The 25,905-nt window shown below is 36.7% G+C and overlaps 1 protein-coding gene across 5 annotated transcripts in view; it reads left to right on the plus strand.

Moving 5' to 3' along the window:
- The window catches only part of GRM5 (glutamate metabotropic receptor 5), a 238,689-nt gene extending 220,213 nt beyond the window's left edge, over positions 1-18,476 (plus strand). For 3 of the 5 annotated variants that reach the window (XM_068181558.1, XM_068181556.1, XM_068181557.1), the window contains exons 10-11: positions 7,896-7,994; positions 16,743-18,476. In XM_068181558.1, coding sequence (XP_068037659.1) covers positions 7,896-7,994; positions 16,743-17,565 — 922 coding nt within the window. In that variant the 3' untranslated portion in view covers positions 17,566-18,476. Of the gene's footprint in view, positions 1-7,895; positions 7,995-9,525; positions 9,688-16,742 lie in introns of all 5 variants that reach the window. The other 2 variants (XM_068181560.1, XM_068181559.1) reach the window with 2 other exon arrangements.
- The last annotated feature ends 7,429 nt before the right edge of the window (positions 18,477-25,905 follow it).

Raw genomic sequence — 25,905 nt, forward strand, 5'->3', positions numbered from 1 at the left:
AGAACTGTTCCAGTCTAAGTATTATATAATGCATCTGCATGCCATATTTCAGCACCAAAATTTTGGGATAAGCTTTTTCAGAAGTCTGAATTGAAGTTTCTTTTTTTTTTTTTCCACAATAAATTTTTAAAACAGTACTTCTAATGTTGAATAGGAATAAAATCCATATAAAGTACTGAAAAAGACCAAGTGAATCAAAAATGTGAAAACTTCAAGGTTTCACTACTGCTATTCTGCATTATGAAGAAAGTCCTGGGAAGACTTTGTTTTTACAGACAAATGGGAAACCCCTCCAAAATAAACTTCTGCCACTGTTACACAAACCATGCCAAGGTCCCAAAGATGCAACCCATGCAATTCCTACTATCCAGATATCAACTTTTCACTGGCTGAAAGCCACATACATGAATAAGCAGATAGATTTGAAGTCATGGCCATCAAGCTGTGATCAAATCTTTTTAGAGAATGCGTATGTATACTCAGCATGAGGATTTAAAATGTAAATGGGACAGATTCAAATCTCCTATGCCTCAGCAACTTGCCTGAGATATGAAACAGGCCTGATGTTTGACACAGAGCTTTTAGTCCTGTAAAGAATATGGAGTACAAGAAAAATTGAGAGATTTTTTTGTGGAAAGCTGAAGCTGTTTCTCATTCCTCATGTGCAGACCCATTGAGAAAGATCCTGAGTTTCTGCCACAGCATATTCTACTGAGACACATTTTTTATAGTGCAAATGCCAGTTTTGTCGTCATATATATGCATCTTGAACAATTTCTCTGACACATTTTGAACCGTGATAAAAGAACACTACACCTCACTTCCACATTAATTTTTAAAAACTTTTTATTTACCAGACTTCTCCAGGACACAGCCTGTAGGCTCATACTCAAAATTTTCATAACCAAAGGTCTGAGATACTCCTGGTGATCTGATTGGTCATACAGTACACTAAGATTAACACTCCATCAGGTCCATTGCCTGGCAAAACAAGGCAAAACATAACTTTCCTAAACACTAGACTAACAGTCACAGATTTCATGAAAGTCATCGGTTCTACAGTTTCTGCAGTTAGTTGAACTGACTGAAACATGGAAAACATGAAACTGAATATAGAACAAGTTGTAATCCCACAAGACTGAGCTCAGAACTAGTGCATAACCTGTTGTATGGAGTAATATCAGCAGCTTGAAATATATGACAGCATGGGTTGCTTTCCTACTGGAACTTGGTGGAGCTGTCTTGGGGGAGTTCTGTCTTGTATGAAATAAACACTGATTAGAATAGAAAAAAAAAGAAAAAAACATTGGAAAAAAAATACTTTCTAGCCTGGTGAAAACTAAAATGATTTTTAATGTCAGTCAGTGTCAGAGGAGAGGTCCCAGCCCACCTGTCTTATACCCATCAGACTGTTATAGTAGCTTTATAGTAAAACAACTTTCCAATTCCAGTTTTATTTCACCATGGAAAAAAAAATATGTGGGGGACATTATTTGAAATCCTGAAGTTTTATAGATCAAAGAAATAATTTAGAGGTGATGTTTAGTGTTGCTAAACAACTCTTGTGTGTACATAGAATTAATTGGGAGATTATCAAAGAATGTGAACTAGGAGAACTAATGCTTAAGTTACATTCTAGAAATGATTGGTACCATCTTTCAATTAGTAACAGTGGTAACAATGACCAGCTTTTAGTCATTGACCACCTTAATGCAATAAATCCTTTTGGAAACTGAAAAGTAGAAAAGCTGCTCAAAACAGGACCACATATTACTGTAGGGCAAAAGATGCCACAGAAAAATCATTTTGCACCAAAAAATAAGTTAATTTCTCCAGATGCTCTTAAATGGGACCCTTGATGACAAATTGCACAAAAGTCATTAGATGCTTCTATATTATGAGTTGATGGTCAGAAAGTGAGGGCTAAGCTTCTTACATGACTTAATGTAATTAGAGGAGATAACAATTTGTATGAGGTGAAGGTTTGGCCCAACGGGTATTGTTCTTGTTTTAAAAAAAGAAAATCTAGGCATAGCATACAAGATACTATTTGTTTGCTTCATGGCCTTGCTAAAATTGAATGTAGATGCATGCAGGATAAAAAAAAAATTGACTCTTCAGAGAAAGTCATTATCCTTTTGATGGATTAGTCTGTATTTGTTAATGAATCAGTTCCCAAATGGATAATTTGGAGCTATTTTAATCTAATATGCTACAAAAATTTAGATTGAGAGATTACTGAATGATTTGAGTCCTTCACTTTTCCATAAATAATTTAGTCTTGGTGTCTTTTTGGACAAGCTTGATACTGTGATTAATTAAATTTAAAATACTCTGAAATGACTGAAGAATATTTTATAAAACTCAGTGAAAGGTATTACTGAAAGCTTTTGATAAATTGCTACTAAAACATTCCATCTGTATAATGAATTTATACTCTTGAATGACCTTATTACAGTGGTTTTTGTGTACAGTGTTAGTGTCGCTGTTTTGAATTTTCCCCTCAAATTTAATTAAAATATTGATTGATTGATTGATTGATTGGTTGATTGATATAATTTTTTGGCTGCATTAACTGAGCACATGTCTTCAAGCCTAATATTTGCAATTATTTATATTATTAAGACACTGTTACCATCATTTTGAAACAAATATCATAGCTGAAGTCTGCAAAGTAAATGACATTGTAAACACTTCCCTGCCTACTGTTGCCCACATATACTTTAGGTTGCAAAATGAAGTCTTGCTACTGTACTACAAAAAAGAAAAGGAAGGAACAGTGAAGATGGGACCCAAAAGTTCTATATTTATTCAGGGAAAGAAAGAATTTATATTTTTTAGAAATAGCAGTGCTTATCCCTTTTACATTTTTTTTAATCTTCAAGCCTGTCTCCCAAAATTCTGATGACAAATAAAGGCCACCATGTACTGTATCACCACTGTCCTTATCACACATGCTGGAGAGCACCCAGAGAAGCCAGCCATGCAGATGGTCTCACGTTCATTAGCATGCACGATGTAGGTCCTGTCTAGCAGGTTTGTCTACCAAAGGAACTTTGCTTCTTTCTACAGAAAACTTTGATAAAAACTGACATTGTAATTGATTTGATGCACTGTAATTAATCTAATAAACAAAAGACTAGGACATGCACCCCCCTCCTTCCAAGGCCCACCAAGTCATGAAGCAGTCCGCCACTGTGGGAATACCAGTATGAATTATAATGGATGGTGTTGGTACTTGTATCCTGGATGTTGATGTGGACTAGTGGAAGAGATGGCATTTCATCTGGCAGAGAGCTGCGTGGGTTTTTTTTCATGACTGTGACTGAAATTTAAGGCAGATGTCTGCTAAAATATACAAACATTATATATGTTTATAATATATAACAATTTTAATCTGTTCTAGTTTTGATTATAGCATTATATATTGAATGTTTTTATAGGTAAAACTCTATTATATGAAAATCCTGTACAATGTTTGTCCAGCACTTCAGAAAAATCTTTCTGGAACAAGGGAATTAAACAGACTGGTAATATTTTGCTATCGGTCTAATCTTCCCTTGAGCCAATATAATGCTTTGCATATCATTCCAACAAAAAAGTTATTTTAATTCACCAGCTACAGATGATTGCTTAATTAGAATAAAAAGTGAAATATTATGCTGCACTTGAAAAAAATATTGTAAGTTTGGATTTAAATCAATTTTACTTACTAAAATTGTGCTAATAAGCAAGTAATGTTTATACATTGATCTTTTAAAAAATTAAAAACGTGGCGTGCTTAATAATATACAATTCATTTTAGCCCTTACAAAAATGGGTAAAATTCACACAATAAACAGAGACTCTTTCAAAATATTCAGTGCAATATGCTGCACTTTCAAGATAGCATGATCAATCTCACAGAATCAATTTTTAAGGACACAGTATGTTTGTAGTTCAAAGCAGCCCCCATAGTAAAAACACTAAATATTTTTCACATTCTAATCTTTAGCATTTATGAAGAAATCTTTAAACATATTATCTAATCTAAAGACTGGCTTTAACTCTGCTGCTATGAAATTTAGGTTTTTCATAATTTCTTAATAGCATGACCAAGGAAAATTGCAGGTGAAATATATTGCTTGTATATAAGTCAACAGTGTCAAGCACACATTGGGTGCTCAATAATCAATAACACTTTTGCATGGCAGTATGAGATTGCATTTGAAATAGGGATTTATGACAGATCTCCATCTCCCAAACAATAAATTACATTTGATTTGCATTTTAAAACCTAAAGATACCCTGAGATATCTTCAGTTTGTTAAACTTTTTTACTGAAAAAGAGAAAAAAAAAACCTTATGTCAAAGAGTAAAAAACAGTTTATAATTGGTCATTTTTTTTTCAGAGAACAGATTTTTTGAAAAAACTACTTTTTTGCTATTCAAGCTGTTGTCTTTTGAGAAATCTCTCACTCTGCGTATTGTGGACATTTTAACAGAACTTTTGCATTACCATTCACATTCTATCCACAGATTATTTTTCAAGGATTTAAGAATATCTTCAACCAAACTATTCATAAATGTAGGCTATGGTACAACTTCTAGGTCTCCCCTGACAACATCCTCCTGACAGGGGATGTACAGCCATATGAAATGTGCTGCTGACCAAGGTATCCAACATCTTCTGCATGGAAACTGGGAAAGAGCAGAAGTACAAGGGATGATGAACAAAGATGGGTCTCACCCTAACATGAAGTCAAGACCACCAGGATACCAGCACCTGGATCTACTGTGGAGGCATAGTCTAAAAAAAGCCCATATCTAGAGATTTGTCAGCACAGATTTAAAAAAAAAAAAAAAAAACCCACAAAAAAAAAAAGGAGGAATCTACACCTACACATACATAAAATCTGATTTCTACAGATTTTAGTGAATGACTTCTGATCTCATTCAGGATGATGATGACACCCATATTCCCCCTTTTTTTTCCCATAGTATCCATTAATATTGGTCTACAAGAGGAGTTTTATTGGAAGGTGAAGAAGGCGAGAGAAAGGTCTAGAAAACCTTTCTTTTCTAGGTCTTCAGAAAAGGTTCTCCTGAAAAAAGGTCTTCAAACCTCAGCAGTCTCATTAATGTTTCCTGCCATGTATCACATGTATATTGACTTTTCTAAAAACAAGGCAATATGGTCATGGTTTCTCAGCCTAGGAGTTTCTCTCTTGTGAGGCTTTCTGGATAGAGCAGAGCACTGCTGTGTAAGATAGAGTGATGTGACCAAGCATTTGGCAAATGGATAAGCTCTGCAGTGATTGAGTTACTGGGAATTATTTCCCAAATTTCCTGTCACCGATCAACATTTATAAAACATATTAGTATTTATCATTAAATATTTTCCTTAAGAAAACTTGCTCCTGTGCCAAAAAAATGATGCAGATCACCATTCTTCACCAAAAGATGTGAGAAAAACACTTAAAGATTACCCAAAATATTTTAAATCCTTTAACAGAATTTAGTTGTCACCTTTCTGCATAGAATCAAAGTCTTTTATCTTTTTTTCTAACCAATATATAGTCCTGAAATTTGAAGAAAAGGAGAAAATAAGTTTGTCCTTGCAAATACTGCTCACACTGTAGTGGTTTATGCCTCCTCCAAAATGCCCAATTACTTTTCACATTAGTATTTCTTATGTCAACTGTAAATGCCTGAGGGTTTTCCCTCGCAACAGATTTGCTCTTCTAAAGCAAACTTTGGTTGTAACAACCTGGGAGGAGACATTTTTGTAATGCAAGGTATTTTGAGCCACAGTAATTTCTTGTGTCTGCTCTAAGAGCTGAAGATATTTTATGCATCCACCATTTTATTTTGGTGTGCTTTTCCAGAATAGTCACTCAAAGAATTTTGCAGCTTCCTTTCAACAGTTAGATGCACTTTCCACACCAGAAGGATTGATTAGAGTTTGGTCACTGTTTTCATAATTCCATGGACATTTAGCACTGAATGAATGGCAGCGCAGCAACTACTATGGCTCAAGGCTTTGAGGTTTTATGAGACAGCGGGTTGTTTCTGATGGTGCAATTTGCTCTTGAGTGGATGGATAAACTTGAGAGATTTGTAACAGTGTCTCTGCTGATTTTCACAGTAGTGAAATTTATGCTAATGTGAAATGGACAGTTGTGGGTGTTTATTTATCTGGGTCACATCCATCCTAACCTGGGGTTCTTTAGGATGGGATTACCAAGGACATTTACCTCTTGTTCTTTTTTGTTGGCTGGTTTCTAGAATCCTACTTATTGTGAGCTTTTAGAGTCTCCCAGTTTTTCCTAGTTTTGATATTTTTCCCTATGCCTTGCTAGACAAAATATCTCTTTATTTACTCTAAATATAACTGTATTTCCAACCTGATCCTCCTAAATTCTACTTTCTTTGATGTCTAACACCTTCACTCCAAGTTTATTTCCTTTTCTTTCCTGTGAAGTTTCTACACATTCTTTTCTCTCTCCTCTTTTTCTCTGGTTATCCCAATTAATTTTGTATGATCCATTTTGACTTCATTTGTATTTTTCAGTAAATTTATCTACTCTCTAAACCCATCCACTTTTTCTCTGCCCTAGGAATCAACTTCCATTTAGTACCTGTGTCCTGTGTGAGCTTCGTGCCTATCTGGGAGCACTACATATACCACATTCCAGATTGTCTTAAAACCTTGGTAGCCAGTCTGCAAAATTGCTGTTGTTCATCCTTTCAGTAAGGTTATAATTTGTACACCAAAGGACTTTGCACTTACAACTGCATCCAATATTTAGTTCACTTTCTCTGTACTCAGGTTATTTATCTTTTACAGGGTAATTCTCTTCAAGGTACTTTTGTTATCTAGATCAGATCAATGAATGAGCGACAAAAAAGTCCGTTATTCTGTCATTTTAACAGTGTTAAATGCACAAACTTCTCCACAGAAGTGTGTTAAAAGCCCACAGCACAGCAAAAAAGGATTTGGGGGTGGGATATGACGATCTCTTTGAGAAGACACGTGCAAGAATTTTTCCCAATTTTTTCTTAAAGGATTTAAATAGGTATTTCAACACCTAGCACAAGAATTTGTATGATTAAGTGAAGTTCACTGCTGGGAGGAGAGCAGTATGAGACACTACATTACTCACATACCGAGTGTTCAGTAAGTAAACAACGATCAGGTCTTATCTTGTATCCCATCCATGAATTAATTAGATGATCAAATATTAAACTGTTTATGCAAGTGATTTTTTTCATCGAAGTGCAAGGTCTTGTACATAAAATACGCATAGTACTGCACTGGGCTCTAGGTTTGGGGTTGATCTCATTTGACTTTATGTCTAGATCTCAGCAAGTCTTCGAAATTCTAATTGTTGCCAGTGGAGAGAGGAAGTCCCACTCACGACATGAACTGTGAGCCCACACCAATTTTACCCAACCAACCCACTGCACTGGTGTTTGCTTTGAAAAGTGGAATAAGCCACATATTACAGGGATGCAGGATCAGGGAAATAAGTTATGATTGAGAACATGGCCACCAGCTGATTTCCCACTGATTCTTAAGTGTTGTTTTCCTTAAACTGTCTCTCTAACTGTTTATTAAAGTGTTAGCATGTTATTTATTCTGTAAAACTATTTGGCTCCTCCTATATAGAGATACAGATATAGATATATATAAAGAAAATGGTGAGCACCTGTCCTGCATAACCCTGTTTACTTTAACACTGGTCTGGGGTTTTATGCAGTTATTCCACCACTCCCACAGCTGCTTTGCACTCTTCTTTACCACTGCCACAGTAACATTCATGTGCATGGCCCTTTGCACAGCAGCTGTCAAAGAAAGCTGAGCACACAATCACTTCTCTCTGTTTGCTCCTGTTGTTGTCGTGATTTATTAGGTACAAAGGCAGGAGACTGGCCCCCCCGCACAAGTCGGAAATAGAGTGTTTCACCCCAAAAGGGAGTATGGGGAATGGTGGGCGAGCTACAATGACCAGGTAAGCAAAGAGCAAGAGGCCTTAGGTCAGTGTGATATGTCTGTGAACAGAAGGAGCAGCCCTGGATAATTCCAGGCTAGATCCTCTGTCTGTAATTCCTGTGTATCCCATAAAGTATGTTTAGAAAAGAAAGAAAAAAAAAAAAAAAAAAGAAAACATGTTGCCACTGCTGATTTCTGTGTTCCATCTGACTACCAAAAAACCCTGCACCGTGTTCATTCCAGTGATCTGAACCACATGTCCTATGTGATGTTGTTGTAATATGGTGCTTTGGAGTGGAGAAATCTTACACCCGACTCATTAAGCCAGTTGGGCAGATGAAAAGAAGCAGCATTCAAACCTGGAGTAAGGGTAGGTCCGCTACATATTAGGTGTTACATTAAGTCTAACCAAAAGAGCTTTCTAAAAGGGCAGAGAAAAACTGATTGATAAAAACATATTCATATGAAAATGTTGGTTCTTCTCAATCAAAATATCTTATGGAAAAGTGCTGAGTTTTAGTTCTTTAAAGGAAAGGTTTCAAAGTAATTTTAAATACAGTTTAAAGTATCTTTTTTATAACTTTCTCAGCTTAATTAATATACTTATTTTTGTTTCATTATCAATGTTTTGCATGCAATTAAGCAATGTTACAATTCAATGAATATCAAAGACAAGTTTTTTCAATGTTACTAGGATTAACTGCTTTATTATGGCCATTTTGATGTTTTTCCTATTGAAATATTTCAAACTACTTAATTTGTGAAATACTTGGAGATTTCAGCAATTCTTCTCATTTTGAGTCCAGCCAGATTTCCAAAAGTTGAACTCTCCCATAGGACAAAATTTTCATTTCTCCATACATGTCCTTTCATAAATGAATAAGCACATACATGCCAAAGATGGCTATACATCTTTCATGAAACAATGCTCTTAAACATTGTGCCATTGTGTTATGTTCTACTAAGTGTAAGAACCATTTTACCATTTATTGCAAGATCTACTCATTCCTACTCAAGCCCTGTAGGATATTTATAAATGTAACCCATAGAGCACGGGTGACCAAATTATACCGTCACTTTTCCCAAGTGTTACATCCCTCGGGAAATTTTTTTATTGCAGAAGGGTGTTCAGGGAGATACTTGCAGTGTTATGTTTCCCTTGGGTAGAGCATTCACACACATATATAGGGCCATCAACACTCACACCACATAGCACACAGCTGAGGGCTCCTGCAGTTAAAATACCATCAGAAACGTTGACTGCTGAGTGTTGTGCACAAAGTTGTTTGTTTTTTTTTTTTTTTTTTTTTTGTCAAATAGAGTGGTTTCTTGTCTATGTGTCATCAGGGATTTTTTTCTTACATTGCATTGCCTTCAGAAATATTTATTCTTTATTTAAAAGCTATCTGAAATCAATATATAATGGAACTTAGAAGAGTGAGAAAGTACATGTAATTGTCAGACAACTGTATTTTGTCATACAGTATTCAGCTCTGTTTTACCTGGCCATATATACACATTTGAAAAACTTCTTTTTTATATCTTCACAGTGAAGAATCTGTTTGCATTCCAGACTGTAATCGATCTGAGTCAAGTAGAGAGGAGAAAAAGGTTCCTGTTAAAGAGGATGCCCTAACAGTCAAAAAGACTGGAAACTGTGTCAGTCTAATAGTTCCACAGCAAGACTGTCAGCTGCAAGACCTACTCAAACAGTTAAGAACACCTGCTGCTTAACAGAGAGTGCAATTGCATTTGATGGCTGTGTTTTGTTGTCTCCAGCCATAATGTCCTGGCCAATGGTCCTTGTCCAATTTTGTGAGCTCAACAGAGTTGCTATTGAATAGCCTGGGAATCTCCCAGAGAGAACTCAGACATTGCAAGACAGAAAGTTGGTACATTTTTGCGTCCCAGTAAGTATCAGACCAGTGTTAGTAGTCACTGAGGTGAAAGAGCAGATGGAAAAAGACATACCGGGGCCTGACCATTTGTGAATGATGAAAAAAACTCATCATCTCATGGGACAAAGAGGTACCATGATACTGACCAAATCCCACTTACAGTCTTTCAGTCTAAATAATGCCGTGCAATCCATTCTGGGCAGTGTTTTTCAGCTCATGCCCTCAAATCCCTCATGCAACGTCATATTTGTGTTCCAACCCTAATGTGGACATGTTCCAGATCTGGGACTAACTATGCTTTATATTAGTATTACAAGTGGCTTTGGATTTTCAAGATGAAAAATGACATAAAAATAGAAGTAGTGGGTATATAATGCAATACCTTGTAAAGCTATTTCCAATTAGGGAAGTTACAACATCCTGCATCACCTGTGAGTATCATTCACACATATATGATAAAATCAGCTATGGAATGAGATGTTTTATGAAGCTTTCACAAAGCAGACATCACAGCATCAGTTCTTTTGCATTTCTTGCATAATATATACATTTTTTATTTGATTGAATGCAATGAATAAGAAACTGCTTGATAACTCAAAGGAGTAATTTTCTTGCTGATAAGTCCCATGTGGAAAAGTACTTCTGTAATTATTTATTAGGAATGCAAAACATGTAAAATTCCTCCAATTGCATGCTCTTTGCAGAAGATAGAAGTCAAATCAACTCTAGACTTTGGAGATACATCTGGGAGAGTTAAATTTTTTATTCGTTGGTTTGTTGGTTGGTTTTTTGTGTGTGTGTGGTTTTTGTAATTTTTTTTTTTTTTTTTTTTTGTGCACTGCACTGCTTTTACACTTGATTTCAGTGTCTGGTAAGGTAATGTTTTGGTTTTTTTTCCAATTCCCATTTCATACCTTTAGCAGTGAAAACAATGAAAAAACATGTTGACCAAGTAATGCTGAAAATACCTTAAAGCATGTTCTACTTTAAGCAGAACTCAGGAAGCAGTGTTCAGAGTTCAAGACGTGTCATTGTCCTCTCTCCATCCTGTGAATAGAATGCTCCAGTGTAGAAGAGATGTGCTCAGAGATGCTTGAAAGGGCATTTTTCAGAAAAAAAAGCATAACACAGCTCTAGTTGCCTTAATTAACAATAGCAATGAGGTCATGATGCTAGAGGAAAGAAGATCTCATACCAGGATAATTTTTGCATTTTGGGTAATGATGTGCTAGAAATGTTGTACTACTGATGTACTAGAAATGTTTCATTCAGATACCAGACCCTCCATTTCCCAATCCCAACCAGGCGTGCTGCTGAAGCAGTTACCAGAATCAGCATCACTGGTGGCTGAACTGGGAGGCCGCTGGCAAAGGTTTTGTCCATCAGCTTTCTCTCACTTTGTAGTTTCTTTTATACTTATATATTAAAGTCACTCATATAAATGTCAGCTGGGATTTTCATGAGGAACGGAGTTATCAACAGATTATGATTTGTAGAGTAATATAAATAATTTCTCTTGCTGTTCATAACAGAAAACTACTCTGAAAAATAATTGCAAATCATTTTTTATTTCTAGAACTCAGGACATGACAAAATTATTTTTTGCCCTGTATCATTCCTCTTTTCTGTTTTGTTGACATTTATTTCCATAGAAAAAGCAGTATGAGATTAATTTAAACTAAATAACTTGAGTAATATATCACTAGCAGGTTATCTGTGTGTGGCAGAATTGTCTTTTACCTAGGGAAACAATTACATAGGCATGTAGTAGTTTTCTTAAAAGCTTTTTAAAATTAGAGGAATAGCAACAAAATAAAACATTACAGTGGTAGAATTGACTTAATTCATCATGGGTACACACACATACACACACCATCCCTTATGAAGAATCAAATTTTAATTAAGTCTACAGATAGCACACAAATCCTTTTCAGGCAGAGTAATTATATCATTGAGTCCTTAATAAGTTTTCAGCAGACGAGTCTAAAAGTAGAATAGGTTCTTGCTATTTACTTTGAATAACAAGGGTTCTCTTTGGCAGAAAGTTATATGAGCTGAGCCAAGTACAATTTATCCTGCTTATCACTGCCAGCTTCTTCTGGGGATAACATGGGAAGACTTCTCCCTTAAAGATGCAAGAAGTCTGCACAGTTTTGGAGCTATACCTTAATTGTAACACTTCAACCATTGAAACATCTGGGCACAAATTTGCTACCAATTTTAGCTCCATAAAAATTAGATCAGTGTTCTAAAATATGAGCTTCCATTCATGGACTTAAAAACTTAATTTGAAATCTTTCCTTATTGTAGTCACACGAGGACAGGTTGCAAACATATCATACATGTCTCCATCAAGTTATTGTCCAGTGTGTGTTTGCAGTTGTACCATTTCACATTTGGAATTAGATACCCTTATTAGTATCTGACAGGGAACAAAAGTTCCCTTACATTTTTATGGTTCCACTTATATTTTGGTTTCCACTGCTGAATAATATTATGCAGCTATGCATTCTAGGCTTTCTTGAAAAATAATGAATTCCATCATTTTTAACTGATTTTCCTAGTTCAGTCAAAGATATTAAGAGAACAAGTGACTTATTTTCAAATTGCATATGCTTTCAGTAGCTGTCCCCAGTACCAGTCCCTAGGCATTCAGCACCAGAATGAATTTTAGCAGATCTGGGTAATTAATGAGAATGGCACCCTTGTTAAAATATGGGAGTTTTCAGCTGCTGTGCCTGTAAATTCCTCTTCCTATTTTTCATTTCTTCTGCATTTTTAAGTACCTTACAAAATAAATTTGCTTCACTAGCACCTGGCTAAAAAAAAACAGTTGTGGCAGACCTATGAACCATCTTGTAATCATACAACAAGGAAAAAATGCTGCAACAAAACTTCTACTACCTCAAGAAAAACAAAAGACCAAGTAATCCATTCTAGACAGTTAAAAACATATATGTGTAAAGGGAGGGGAATATTTTTTTCATACCTATGTGTATAATAAGTAGTTAATAGTTCTCATGAACAGAAAAAAAATCCCTAAAGACAAAACTCTAGTGTCTCTAAAGAGATTCATTAAGAAAAATAAAAGGAGAAACAAAACTAATTGCTATTCTGTCATCAAGTGGACAACTGTAGAAGAAATATTTGAAATATCAGCTACTTCCAAGTTTTCTCATTTATTCTAATTTCATTTCTTATACTTATTATGTAAGTCTAGAAGGCAGGGAAAAAACCAGTCTATCAAAATCAAAGCAGCTTTTAGTAAGGACAATGGAGAAACAATTACTGTCTGGTTTTCAGGAAATCTCTCTTGTGCATTAAGCAGAACCTAATTAACCTATAGCAAAAGAAATTAAAAACAAAAAAACGTTCTGCAAAAGGCTTTGTTTAAAAAAAAACCACAAAAAAAACCACCCCTGAACACTTTGGTATCACTGGTTGAAGTTTGATGCATTCTCCTCTGCTCTATTCAGTGCAATGTGCCAGCAGAAGAACTGGCAGAGCAGAAGACTAGGGTAGAAAAATTTGTATTTGGCCAAACTTTGTAGTGAAATGCCTTTGGGAGTTCAAAAGTGTAATTATTATGTTTTCAACTAATTTCAACTGATGGACCCAAAATCTGTTTACTCGAAAAATCTATAATTTCACAATCCTAAAGTTTCCCATCATTGAAGAGTCAAGGCAGAGCTGGACATAGTAAAGGTAAACAATTCCATTCCTAGACATCCTATTCTATGTCAGTCATCTATCTTTATTTCTCTATTTTTAAGTTGTGAGCATTGCGTGGTTTCCAGTTGACTTGACAGATTATCGATCAATAAGCAGTTAGAGCAGGATCTTAAAGTATTATCACAGCAATTTATCCAGAACCCAGTTTCATGACAGTATTAGAAAACAAGCAGTGCTCCTTTCACAGAGGCAAAAAAATAATTGCACCCTTCAGTCCAGTGCTGACTTCCTACTAAGTAGGTATAGTGTGATAAAGCATAGGATACATTTCTGACACAGAAATTCTTTAGCTATAGGGTTCACTCCTTACTGAAAAATTATAGAATCAAAAAAGTTGGAAAAGACCTCTGAGATCATCAAGTGCAACCGTAAGCCAAACATCACTGTGTTCACCATCAAACCATTTTCCCAAGTGCCACATCCAAACCTTTTGAGCACTTCCAGGGATGCTGATTCTACCACTTCCTTGGGCAGCCCATTCCAATGCCCCACCAAGTGGATGGTGTTTGTGTCCTATTCAGTTTGTAATATCAAGGAATTTGCAGTAAATAATGGTCAAGTCTTTCAGACTTTTGCACAAAATTTGTGTTAAACAGCCATTGGGTCTCCTTCAGAGCCCTAGGATCAATATGAGAGCCACATGCAGAGATTACTCTTGGGCAGAGTACAAAAGAAGTATGAGTATATCAGCCAAGACTGACCCAAACCCAAACTGAGATTCAGGGAGGCTGGTGACTCTCACCACTGAAGATTTAACTGTTCACTATCTTTCACAAGGGTTTGATGCAAACTCAGATTTCATCCTTTCCCTTTCCCTAGGTTCTTCAGCCTCATATCCCTTCTTAATTATTGTCTCTTTAACTGGAGGGAGTAGCATGTTGCCTTCACAAACTTACAATCTGACCTTCAGGCACTTAGCACATTTTTAAAGGGTTTGAACATCTGTGCTAAGCCAGTGCTTGAAGTCAGGAGGGGTGCTAGAATACACCACTTTCTTTGGGTAAGCATTTCTATTTGCATTGACTAATCCTTCATGTTAATGGCATTTATTTCACCCTTGTGGCAGGCAGACCCATCACAAGTCCTTCTAAGACCTCACCAGGAGGAGATACAGGACTGCATCTGCGTCCTCTCTTTCTTTCTGATCAAAGTTACAAGTGCCAGATCATTCTTCCTCCTGGTCCAGGTCAAACACAGCAGCAATTGGAACAAGGTTTCATGGTCATCATACCAGAACTAGAGGCAAACAATCCAAATTCTGGTCCTGCTGTTGTCACTGAGATCCCACTGAGCTCAGGACTCAGCATGACCAGTGAGCCAGGGCTCTCAAACAGTTCTCAACACCCACAGAGTATGTGGTGCAAGTGCATGGTCCTCAGAGGGAACAGTTTTACTCTGCAAGACGTTAGTGCCAGCTCCTGCTTAGACCAGAACTGGACCCACAGAGATTCAAAGAGTCAAAGTGAGCAGTGCTACAGGACAGAGTTTGCTTTTTCGTTCTTGCTCTGACTGAAGTACAGCAGAACGAAAGGATTATCTGAACATCAAGTTAAAAGCCACCAGCTGTTTTGCCTGGCATTTTAGGGATAGGGGCCTAGCAGAAAACTTCCAAGACACAAACATCCTGGTGACCATTGCAGCAAAGGGGGGACCCATATGTACTTATACAGCTCCTTTCCCAGTCCTTTTTTTTAGATGGCCAGAAGAGCTATTAAATGGATGGTTGAAGGAAGCCTCCCATGAAGGCTGGTACAAAGTCATCTGTATTTAGTTAAGTATGTGTTTTGCACACTATTATGCTGCAGGCTAACATGTAAGGATATCTATTGCAGACTTAAAAAGCAAACAAAAAACAAATTTGCAATAATTTGCCAAGGTCTCCAGTGGTGTTGTCTTTTCACGAATCCTAAATGGCTATAGCAAACATTTGGAAACCAAGGCGAATTGTCTAAAGTTTTGTTGCATTATATATATATATATATATATCATGTTTATTTGTATGTGTACACTGTTTTTCCTGTTGACATCATTTCAGAGTCATTGTCTGTTTTAGCCAAAAAATATTTCTAATATCTTCCTTATTTCCAAGAACTATATGTTAATGTATGTGTGAACACCAGCTCATCAGACTGAGGAAGATGTAAAAGGAAATACTATGTGTTTATAAGAGCCACAGCTGGCTTTTCTTAGGTATCAAGAGGAGACAAATAAGCAATTTTGATAAAGAGTATGATGGGATCTGAAGAGAATTTACCCTAAGTGGACTCACTTTGCAGAAAAGCGGAGCAAAATGTTTATTGCTGTCTCCAAACTCATGTTACCATGAGGAGCTGCTTGTATAGCTTGCCTGGTATTTCTTTCCTACTAGGAACATAGTTTCATTCTCTGAGCCTAACTGCAATTTGAAAAAGACAAATTTCTTTAATTTAGTGGCAGGTAGCTTGCCAAGTGCCTTGATGAAGAAGTTGTTGCCCATTACCTACAACCAGTATAGTCCCTTTCTGTGTATTGCTCCAATGCTTTCAAATAGTCAGACATAAACAGATTTTTCCCCCAACCTTAACAGATTATGCTTCTTCATCTCCCAGTCCACAATCCCTGCCCCATACCAGGAATCCATTCAGAACACTATACCAAGCTCCTTACCACTGAAAGCTCCCAGGCCAGCCCACACACCTGCCCCTGCACTCTAGCCAGTCCAAGTCTCTCATTCACTCTCTTCAAGCATTTAATTCTTCCTCATTCCTCTATGCATCCCTCAGTCCCACAGGCCCTCTTCCTGACACCAATCCAACAGAAGGGAAGTCATCAAGCTGCTCTCTCCCCCAGGATGGACACTGCCTATGTCCCAAGGGCCTCAACAGAGGGGTCAGCAGTGGCCATGAACTAGCACAGGACAGGTGATGGCTGGGTGCACAACTGGTCTGTGAAATGAGATGATACGCTGCTTGTTTTCCTCGAACATGCAGGTATTAATGATAGATAGATATATATTGCAATAAATAGATATAGATGAAATTACAGTCAGCCTTATGGTGAATATAAACTCTGAAATACCACATACCCTTGATATAGGTACAGCAATTATATTTTTAACTTTGTTGCAAGTTACCATCTTATCTCATTTGTGTTTACAGCTCTAATGGGAAATCAGTTTCCTGGGCCCAGAATGAGAAAAGCAGCCGAGGAGCGCACCTTTGGCAGCGGTTGTCAGTCCACATCAACAAAAAAGAGAACCCCAACCAAACTGCAGTGATCAAGCCTTTTTCTAAAAGCACAGATAGCAGCCGACACAGTAGCAGCGCTACATTTCCCGAGGCTAGTGCCAAAACGCTTTATGATGTTTCAGAAGCCGAAGAGCAATATCCAGCTCAGTACCGACCCCAGACTCCCTCACCAATCAGCACTCTGAGCCACAGAACTGCCTCTGTCAGCCGAACAGAAGATGAAGCCCCTACCTTCCAGTCAGAACCTCCTCAGCGAAGTAGCTCCTCTCAAGGCTCCCTCATGGAGCAGATCAGTAGTGTTGTTACTCGCTTCACAGCCAATATAAGTGAGCTGAACTCTATGATGCTTTCAACATCTACTCCAGGGACAATGGGGGCTGCTCCTCTCTGCTCTTCGTACCTGATTCCACGGGAAATCCAGCTCCCTACAACAATGACCACGCTTGCAGAGATCCAACCGCTTCCTGCCATTGAAGTCAATGGCGCTTCACAGTCTGCTAGGAAACCTTCAAATGACAGCATTAAAGAAGGCACTTCAGAGACCCCAACAGCCAAGCAAGACCTGGAGGAGTTGGTGGCTTTAACTCCTCCTTCTCCTTTTAGAGACTCCATCGATTCTGGAAGTGCATCTCCCAGCTCTCCAGCTTCTGAATCAGCTCTCTGTATCCCGTCCTCCCCCAAATACGACACACTCCTCATCAGAGATTATACTCAAAGTTCTTCTTCGCTGTGAATGAGTTCAAGATGATGTTAGAGCTCAACACCTACAAGCAAGTTGTGAGGGGACAGCCAAGTCTTCAAGATCTCCAGTGTTTACGCAGAAGAGTGAGAGGCATTGGGTCATCCTGTGAGGAATGGAAGGGAAGAAGAGGAATCACTTGAGAGGAGGAAACATCAGATTAATTATGCTGATTTAAAGACAAAATTACTCTTGGCAGATTATCGTGGCCTTAAAAAAACATGGGCTTTTCAGAAACACTGAATCTATTTTTGAGGGCTTATAAGGAGTCTATTAATCCAGTTACATACCAAGTGCTTTGCTTTAGTATTACAATGAACTGTGTGTACAATATAGGGGACGGGGGGGGGAACTAGATTGTAAACAACTGTACAATGGTTTGTTTGTTTACTCTGATCCCTTGCCCAGAAGTGAACCTTGATCTTTTATCATGAATAGAAGACCAAACGTTGAATGTACATTTTCTAACAGACTCAAATCTGGGACCAACCTGTCAAGCTTTCTTTCTTTTTTTTTTTCTATGAAGATCACAAAAAGCAGTAATGTGTGTTACTACGAAACATTTTGCTGAAGAATATTGTGTCTGTGATACGTTACACGTGGATAACACTAAGCTGAGGCTTTGCAGTGAGTGACTGCAATATGGAGGGCTTTACAAATGACTTCTCAACCTACACATTTGTTTATGAAATTCTCTTCTATCAGTATCAAATTTCGATTTGTTAACATTGGAATCACCTTCACAACAACAAAACCCAAGGAAGATTTCCTGACTATTTCACCATGTTGCCAACTAATATTGAAGTAGCAAAAAACATTTTCTGGAGTACTGTTTTGTAATTCCCTTACCAGGGCAAGTTGTTGAGATTAATATTCTCTTTCTAGCAGCACTACCAAGCTATATTATAGCTACACTCCCTAGCAAAATTAACACATTTTTATGGACATCCTCATGATAATGTTACCAGTTAAAATACTTATTCAGACTCATATCTTTGCTTGCAACAAACAGGTAAACACCCTAAGGATTTTCTCTATCCTTTGAATGACAGAATTCTAGGATACCAATTTGGATTATGATGAATGCCAACTGTCAGTGGGAAAGGTTGTCATAATCTTTATATATATATATATATATATATATATATATATGGAAAAAACCTTGTGTCAAAGTCTGCTTAGAGGTGATTAAGCTACTCCTTAATAAGCAACAATTTTAAAATTTGTTTCGCTGCTGATGCCTTGCAGCTATGAGCAGTGACAAAAAAAAATACATTCAAAGCAATACGGAGTAAAGGCTAAAACAAAGAAGACCTAACGAGATATGAACCAACAGAATCTTTGTTTCTTAGCAACTCACAGAAGAAACAAGGGGATTCCTCAATTTTTTTTCCTATATCAAGGTAGTACAGTTTAGTGCACTTCATATTGTCACAGCACTTTTTTAATACAGGCAGGGAAGAGTTTTAAAGTTTGAATAGTAGCTAAATAATTTTTGATAGGTGTAGTTACATAGAACTTGTAAGTCAGACCCTAAACGCACACTGTATTTGCTCTCTTCTTCATGACATAGCTGTCCTCAGGTGCCAAACTTTTATGGGTTTGTTTTATTTTATTGAAGGATAGCATGAAGTGATGAGTAATGTACTCCAATTCAAAGTTGAATTGATGTAGCCTTATATAGAAGACAGCCTCAAGGAAGGGAGCCTTGAAATAAGGCTGCTATATTTTATTTTCAAAACCTTTAGATCTTGTTTCTTCGAAGATAACAAATATTTTGTAATCAAAATTCATACCTCCTTTTTTTTCCCTGTGTTCAAAATAGATATTTGATCAAATAAGTAAAAGACGAAAGCACATTCACATATTTTAGCAAAGAGCATTTTCTATTCCTTTGGGATGCTTGTTCCACTATTATGTGTTGCACCCCAATTTGCTGCTCAACATCATTTAAAAGTTAAAAGTAATAGATGACTGAATCCAGACCAGCACCTCACAGAGATATTCTAGTGACTCTAGAGTTAGGCAATGTTATCCAATTGCAGTCTGGGCCTGCTTGTCTTGTCAGGTACAGTCATTTATCAGCTTTGCCTATAGCATGAACAGGCAGGTCACAAAACAGCTCTACTCCAGAAGGCAGATCCCTACACTAAGGCATGACGGAAGGTCCTTGTTGCCCATATGCCTCCTCGCATGACTGATCAGCACGGACGCAATTCTGTGCAGCTGCACGGTTCCCAGACTAGAGCTCAGTTTTTCCCTCTTGGTTCACAGTACTAGCATGCCTCATCATTCCCTAGCTGTCCATGTCTTCAGGAGAAAGCATCTTCTGTCACAGGTTACAACCCACATTTAAGAGGAAAGCATGTTCAATCAGTCTGTGATACAAACATTCCTATTAGGGGAGTTTAGACCATTTAAATGTTGTTCATGGAAGACTTATATGATAATATTTGTCTCCCATCAGTGCAATGTTGTTTTAATATAGAGTGTACTGAGATAACTAATGTGAATTTTGAAGGGATTCTATTGCTACCTGTTTTCTCATACTTCAAACTATTGACCAATATTCTTACAAGAACATCTTCCGCCTTGATCTTTCCCTAGCATTTTAGATCCCCTATAGTCTTTTCTTATGGTGGTGGACACGTAATATAATTGTATTTCTGCTAAAATCTGTGGGTTTCACTGCACTGTGAAATAGTCAGCAGTGGAAATAAGGATTATACAGACAAACATAAAAACCTTTCCTTAAATACAACACTAGTAAAAAGGAGTGAAAAGTAGAAACTGTCAAGCTCAGCATAAATATACCTCTTCTGCTCTCAAACTGCACCATAGCTATTACTCAGAGCTTCCTGACAATGGTCATGTATACTGTCATGACAATTTGGGTGAGGATGCACCATGTGCCCTGAATGCATGTTTTAATAGCCTAAAACTCCAATGTTGTGCAATCCAAATTTTAAACACTTTTGTTCACTCTCACTTTCAGTGGGGTCATGTACCTTTTGCATATCTATCAGCCACAGCAGATATTTTAATGGCACAAGGAACCATGGATGGACCCTGCTGAGGTAGCACCCTCTTGAAGTCAGTCTATTTTTAATAAAAGATGGGCAACATTAGAGGCATTTAAAGAAGGCAGAATCTTCTTTAATTGTGCAGATTGGAGTGCATCAATGTCATTTTTTATTACGTGTTTGAATTTCAACAAAGCGAGGCAAGGTTTTGTGGAGAAGAAGGCAAAAATGGTGTAATGCCTGTAGTAATAATCCAAATGATCCGGGTGGGAGATTTGCAAGACTGGAAAGTTCTTTGGGAGAAGCCAGTGGGTTTGACACAAGAGAAAAATATTATGAATAACAGATATAATGACTTCATTTTTCTGTTTGTATGCTAGTTTATGTTTATGACATTAAGATAGAGTGGCAAGGGTTTTCAGATATAAATGCAAAAGTTACAATCATGGACACTTTTCAATCTAACTAAAGAATGCGCAAGTACCAACTGAATGGCTTGAAATTTGCTTCCAGTATAGTGCTGCTGACATAGAGGGAATTAAAGGATTTGAAACTACTGTCATTCTTGACCGCATGGACCTCAAAAAAATCTATTATTTCTTTTGTGCTTGAGGCCAACCTAAAGAGTGATGGTGTAATCACCTCTGGATCTATGCTTTTGAAATAAAGAGATTCACTCTGACAGGCCACTTGGAAAGGAGCCTTTGCAATACTGAAGAACTGTATTTTTAAATTGTCTCTGAAGAATGATTGCATGACTTTGAAGATGTGCTTCCTTGTACTTCTATCTGAATATTTGGTGCCTAGACTCATGCAGATACCTTAGACCAGAGATTTTTAGAACACAGTCCACAAATCACTTGTTGATATTTCATGGAACCTGGTAGATCACAAGGTGCTGGCTTCTTCCATTGATTTCCAGCTACAAAAGTGAGATATAAACAAAATGTTAATTCAAAACTCTTAAAAGTTCTAAAAGAAAAAAAAAATGTTAGTTTGCTTGGATGCTTATTTGGTTGCTATGTTTGTAAAAGGAAAACTTTTGTGAAAAACTGTGAGAATAAGCTATCAAAAGAGAGTAAACAGGAAGCCCAATCCATGACTCTCCCTCTAGGTGATAGAGGAGTTCCCCTGCAAATGTTTTCTTTAGTGTGCAAGACCAAACTGAAAGACAGCATAGCTGTGGGTATAAGTTCTGTAAGGAAAGTGTGCAACCTTGTTATTCTGCTTAATACATCATTTATGAGGTGAGAGGATAAAAGATGACAGCAACAGACATCATAAAAAAGAGTCAGTTCCTTAGGGAAATCAGAGAACTATGCTCAGGACTAACAATGTGACCACGAATTTTTTATTGTATTGGAGACCAGTGTCAGGTCTGTTTTGGCTGACCCCAAAAAAGAGACTTTGGAGCCTAAAGTTAGTATTTCAGTAGAATTTAATACCTACATTTTAAACTCAATTTTAAAACAACTATTCAAATGCCACCTTCCTCCAGCATCTAGCATAGTATGTCTGTGTATGCTCAGAACTAACCTGATCATCACATATCCAGGGATCTTTGTACCTAACTCATGTTAAAACCCAGCAAGAATGCAGAAAACACAAGAGAGTACACAGAATGAACTGTACAGTTTCCTGGCTGGAAAGTGCTCCAATGACTCAGTGTTGAGATACCTTTGTTCATTTCCCTAAGGTAGCTTCACAGGACAGGAACAAATTCAGGAGTATTGCAGTGGAAAAGGAACAGTGCAACCTGATAAGACATACACTGAATAAAATTATGGATCATATATGACCATTTAATATAAAATATTTTAAAAATTTCTGGAGCAGAGACAAGGTATTTTAACTCCAAAGAACTGGAGACAATCTTTTTTTCTGTGCTACATATTGGCTAAAAAAATAGTTAAATGCTTCCCTGAAAAATGTTGTGACAGGAGGGAAGGATGTGCCCTTAGATAACGTTTCATCTGCAGAAATCTTGTCTTCCATTTGGAGTTCTCAGACCACAGCATAGAAAAGAGAGATTGAATCATCCTGGATGGGTGAAGGAATTAAACTTGAGTTCCTACTTCTCTGAGACTGCAGAAAAAGGGACTCATTTCATTTTCCTCCAGCTACCTTTTACAAAGGTAACCTGGCCCATCTTTGAAACAAAATGTATAGATGTCTCCAGAAATTGATCCCAGTGGAAAATTAACATTTTCTGCACATTTCATTTCCATACTGGCTCAAATAAAATATTCCTAGACATCTATTTCCTTGTTGTATTGTTTTCTTGGGCACTATCTCTTCTCACAAACTCCACAGAAAGGCTAGATATTTAACAAAAGATCCTGACCTCCACACTAGAATAAAAAAACTATGTGTTACACTGAATAATTTTAAGTGCTGAAGTTCTTTGCTGACACTGGCCCTTAATCTATTTGGGTCAATGGAATCATTCCAGATTAATATCCATATAAAGATAATCAAAGTTGAATAGAGGTCACTGAAGTCTAGATTTTGAGTATTTGTTCTGCAGAGAATGATAATGACAGGATATTCTTCCCACTCTCTTTTGAATCAAACAGCAGATGGATTTTATTAGGTTCATTTCTGAAGCTAGGCTTGGTGAATAGGTCCTTCCTACCATTCATCTTTATCAGTCTTACTCTATCTGGTATCCCAATAGGAAAGTCATCCTCTAACTAAACATGTTAATGGATGTGAGTGGACATGTCCAAAAATACACAAGAGGTCACAGTTTTCTGGCAGTTTAATCTCCAAAAATGAAGTCAATACTCTCCATGAACAAGAAAATCATTCATCTGCTACCAATTTCAGTGTGCATTTAATTTAGTAAAGACTGAAGTTGAATTATCTGAATTCACTTTTTTTTTGGTGGTGGTTTATTATTTTATCCTTAGTTCAAATCTCTCCAATTGCCACCCACAATTTATTACTGTGAAAAGGCAAAGAGATACAGGCCAGTGAAGCATTAAGGTAAGTAAAAAATTCATCTGGGTGATGAATTGGTGTATATGGCTGGTTTTGTCTCACCTGAGCACTGACAATATTAACAAAAAATAAACATTAAGTCACTCCGATCTGCCAAATGGGAACAAATATACTATGTATATTACATGTACTAATAGGATTATATGGCAGCTGCTGGTGGTATTTGTAATTAGAAATCTATATAGAATATAGATGTTTTAGAGAGATGGTGCCAATTCCAAAAGATTTATGTGGGCTACAAGTGCTTGTAATTATTTTTTTTAATTTGCTAATAACTTATGAAGAACTGGTTTCAAACATTCTGTGACCGTTTGTTCTTTTTTATGTTGTTGCTGCTTATACTATTAAAACATAGAGAATGTAAAGTTATTATTTTAATGTGAACTGAAAAAGATTTTTCATAAAATTTACCATTTTTATCAGCTTTGGTTTGCTTTCTACCTGTACAAATGTAATTTATTTTAGCATTGAAGAATACACTTGCTTGTTTCTCAATTGTCTACATCATGTTATAGTTGGTGTTTATGTAGAGTCAGGTACTTTTTGAACAGTATTAAAAAGAATCTGTGATACGACTGAAAACCGGAATTTTTTTTTCTCCAAAACACTTACAGCTATGTTTTCAGTGCATTTTTCTTCAAACCAGGTATGCCTACGCACAAACCCTTGAAATATAATCTTCCTCTCTCTTTTACTCCTCCTTCTCTGTTGCTTTAAAGGATTAACTAAACATTAATTCTATCGTAGATACATAACATTCAAGTATATTTTGATCTTTGTCTTTTGAAGCACACACAATCTCATTGATAAGGCATATGTAGATTTGAGAGAAAATAGTAAAATAATCTAGTCTTGTGCAACAGAAAACAATACTGTTTAACTTGGAATCACATACCAAAACCTTATTTTCATAGATGTCTTAAGAAACTACTTTATTCCTACAATTGTAGATTCACATTTAATCTTGAACTGCAAAAAAAAAAATCAGAGAAAATTTTTTATATCCTTTAACAATTTGGTTTCTAGAGTTCTGCCTATGTGACCACAAGGAATAAATATCTTATCTCAGGGCTGGCTACATTCTGTTTCCAGTCAATAGATTTTGCTATACCTTCCCTGCTAAATGCTAAAAAAAAAAAAAAAAATAAAACCAACACCCCCCAAAGAAAAACCCAAAAAACACAAACAAACAAACAAAAGCCAACAAAAACCAACCAAACAAACAAAACCAAAAAAAACCCCCAAAGCAACTACTCAATAAATCCCAACCCATACAAAAAGGCAAAATAAAAACCCTCCACAAAACCAAATCAAACCAAACCAAAAAAACAACCAACCAACTAACAAATAAACTCCACAGAACACAGAACAAAGCAAACTTCCTAGTTTGGAAATCCTCTCCCTCCCATTCCAAAATCTAGGGTTTGTAATAGTCTTAATATTCTTACATAGACTGGTGTGAATTTGGAATAATTATGCTGCATGCAGTGAAACGCAGAGTATGAACTGCAGCACTCAGATAAAAGCCAATCATGCACATTATTTTCTAAACACATCTCTAGAGATACTGCTGAATCAGTTTATTTGCTGTTGAGAAATTAAGATGAGTAATTCATAACACAATAGTAAGTAAAATGCCCAGCTCCAGCTAAAAAACAATGTGAATTCATATCATATCTTTGAACCACCTAAAACTCTACATCCCAAAGTTAATTCTTTCAGTGTAGAAATCCCCAGCAACTAATTCAGTGAAATATACTGCTTTGTACCAAAAGAAGCATTGCAGCTATTGCAATTTGAATAGAAAGATTTTGAAAACCATATACAATATCTTGTTTCATTTCAGAATATTTTTAAAGCAGTGTCTGGAACACTAGATGAAATTTGTTTCGTTTGCAAGAACAGTTAATTTATGCCATGCTCCATGACCACCATGTTTCTTCTCAGTTTCTGTTGTCACTACAGAATTATGACATTTAGAAACTAATAAACAAATAAATCCCATTCCAAATTAAATCACAAATCAATGTTTACATTGATTAGAAAGAGAGGGGCACTTTTCTATAATACACCTTCAGAAATATCAGGGCAATTAGTAATAAGAAAAGCAAAAGTTCAGTTTCTTAAAAAGTTTGAAGTCTAGTTTCTCTGTCTGTCTGGAGCTTTATCTTTTTTTCATGTTTGGTCCATAATTCCTATTTGATACCAGAGAAGCCTTACTGCCAGTACTGTCCTCCTCAGCTAAACTAATATGTGGACTGGGTGCTCCTCTCCTTCTCACTTCCTCTGTCTGCTCACAGAACATTGG

Source organism: Anomalospiza imberbis, chromosome 2 (genome assembly GCF_031753505.1).
Source record: "Anomalospiza imberbis isolate Cuckoo-Finch-1a 21T00152 chromosome 2, ASM3175350v1, whole genome shotgun sequence".
Lineage (NCBI taxonomy): Eukaryota > Metazoa > Chordata > Aves > Passeriformes > Viduidae > Anomalospiza > Anomalospiza imberbis.